Source organism: Pteropus vampyrus, unplaced genomic scaffold (genome assembly GCF_000151845.1).
Source record: "Pteropus vampyrus isolate Shadow unplaced genomic scaffold, Pvam_2.0 Scaffold139, whole genome shotgun sequence".
NCBI classification, from domain to species: domain Eukaryota; kingdom Metazoa; phylum Chordata; class Mammalia; order Chiroptera; family Pteropodidae; genus Pteropus; species Pteropus vampyrus.
This window is the reverse complement of record NW_011888920.1, coordinates 3,355,008-3,357,672: the sequence shown is the minus strand read 5'-3', so window position 1 is coordinate 3,357,672 and position 2,665 is coordinate 3,355,008. Positions and strand designations below refer to the sequence as shown.

Genomic DNA, 2,665 nt, shown 5'->3' with positions numbered 1-2,665 from the left:
CATGTGCCTCCGTTTCTGCATAATGCATCGTGTGTGTGTGTGTGCGTGTGTGTGTATGTGTGTGTGTGTGTGTATTTTTAAGTATAATTTCATTACTATAAGGTAGAGTTCATTTGCCACAGCATCTAGGAGTGAATGTGAGCTTAGAAAACTTAACGAAGGCCTTTTAACTATATTTCTACTCCACTCTTGGCTCTTCTCACTTTTGTGGGTGAAAGAATTCAAAGCATTCTACGGTCCTGACATTTTTAATTTCTTATTTTGTCTGTCTCTCCCTGGGGTCTAGCTGACTTGCAGGACTTCCCCTGAGATTACTAACTTAAGTTCTTCCGTTTACACTAGATAACCTGATGCCCTTCCCTAGTCTTGTACCATACATTCCCACTTACCAAATGAATTTTGGTAAGTAAGATGATAATACTGGACAGACAAAATATAAAGACAACTTTATAGTTGCTTCTAGAAAGAGCCTTTAACAATGAGAGAAATCATTAAGAAAATATGTTATTTTTGCCAATTATAGCAAATATAGTAGGGTGTTGAAAGAAAAGTTAGATTAGCAGCATTTAAAAAGTTAATGTTCCAGGAGTTGGAGAGGAAGAAAAGGATAAGTGGAGCACAGAGGATTTTTAAGGCAGTGAAACTACTCTGTATGATACTATAATGGTACCATACTATACATTTGTTATAAACCAAGGATGTACACCAAGAGTGAACCCTGGTGTAAACAGTGGACTTTGGGTGATAATATTGTATCGATGCAGGTTCATTGATTCTAACAAGTGTACCACTACAGTCCATGATATCAATAGTGAGGGGGAGGGGAGCTTGTGTGTGGAGGGGGATGGGGGCATATGGAAAATATCTTTACATTCTGCTCAATTTTGCTGTGAATCTAAAACTGCTAAAATATAATGTATTTAAAAACAAACAAGAAAGTTTATGCTCATTAACATCTTAGAAGCACCTATAAGGTAAACTGAAATTTATATTCTCAGACTTAAAATGAATGAATTAACCTATCTGAGAAATTTGTGAACTCAAGGGAAATATCTTTCTTGTTTCATTTGCTATCTACCTCATTTGATAAGCATTTAAAAGCTATAAACTTAATTATTTATATTATACTTCTCTAACATATACTTCCCATTTATCTCTAGGTTTGAAGTTTGAGGAAATTCAAGAAAAATTTGGTGAGGAGTTCTTTAATATTTGCTTTGATGAGAATGAGAGAGTCCTTCGAGCTGTAGGTGGCACATTGCAGGACTTTTTTAATGGCTTTGATGCTTTGTTGGAACACATTAGAACTTCTTTCGGAAAACAGGCCACTCTGGAGTCACCATCATTCCTATGCAAAGAGCTCCCTGAAGGTACTCTTATGCTTCACTACTTCCACCCTCACCATACTGTGGGGTTTGCAATGCTGGGGATGATTAAGGCTGCAGGAAAGAAGATCTATCGGCTGGATGTGGAAGTGGAACAGGTTGCAAATGAGAAACTGTGCTCTGATAGTTCAAACTCAGGCAACTGTAGCTGTCTTACTTTCCTTATCAAAGAATGTGAAAATACTAACATCACGAAAAACCTTCCACAAGGAACCTCCCAAGTTCCTGCGGACCTGAGAATTAGCATCAACACCTTCTGCAGAGCTTTCCCTTTCCACTTGATGTTCGATCCCCACATGTTAGTCCTTCAGCTGGGGGAAGGCCTAAGGAAGCAGCTCCGATGTGACACTCACAAAGTGCTCAAGTTTGAGGACTGCTTCGAGATTGTTTCTCCAAAGGTTAATGCCACCTTTGAAAGGGTCTTGCTGCGACTGTCTACCCCATTTGTGATTAGGACCAAGCCTGAGGCTTCTGGTACTGAAAATAAAGACAAGGTAAGTGACCATGAACTTGAGATGGGTGACGAGAACTAGAAGAGTGCATAATTATTTCAGTAAATTACATGCTGGCCGTATTTGTAATTATTTAGGCAAGAGAGCTTAAAGTGCCATTTAGAAAATTACTGGTCCCTGGATGTATGTAATAACATTTGGCCCTATTCCCAGCCATTTTTCATAGTGTCTGCATCTTCTAGTAATTTATTTCAGCATATAAATAGAAGACATTTATTAATACAAGCCATAGTAATTAAAAAAAATGATAGGACTCACTAAAAAGCTGATATAAGCCCATGAATATTTCCACTGACCGAAGTCAAACTGAAGGAAGTAATAAGACTGATTTCAACATTGTGGGACTTGCTTGCCTTATCCTTAGATAAATATAAGTAAAAAGCTAGCTACACTTCGGATATGTTCTGTTCTAAATTTCTTAATCTAGGAACATCTGGTTTACATGCTGTTTTTTGTCTTAAAATGCAGAATAATATATTTTCTAAACGTTGGAAATGAATTGACTATCTCAGGACTTCTACTAAATTTTAGTATTGAAACAGAGATTCATTTCTTTAGAACATGTTTACTTCTCGAGAGAATACAGTGGACACTAGAAATCTTTATTGTAAATTTCTTTAACTCCCTCGTGGGAAAGCCTGGGTTATAAATCATAAATTATAAATGAATGATGAAAAGACAACAGAAATACATCTTAAAATAGTTTGTTTAAATAGTTTTGAACAAACGTATTTCCTCAGGTAATATATTTTTTTAGAAAAAAGACAA

General features: G+C 36.5%; 1 protein-coding gene across 1 annotated transcript in view; it reads left to right on the top strand.

Annotated features, from left to right (window-relative positions):
* Positions 1-392: 392 nt before the first annotated feature.
* GUCY1A2 (guanylate cyclase 1 soluble subunit alpha 2) overlaps positions 393-2,665 on the top strand; it is a 200,876-nt gene continuing 198,603 nt past the window's right edge. The window contains exons 1-2 of the mRNA XM_023535399.1: positions 393-402; positions 1,161-1,879. Of these exons, the coding sequence (XP_023391167.1) occupies positions 393-402; positions 1,161-1,879 (729 nt within the window). The remainder of the gene's footprint in view (positions 403-1,160; positions 1,880-2,665) is intronic.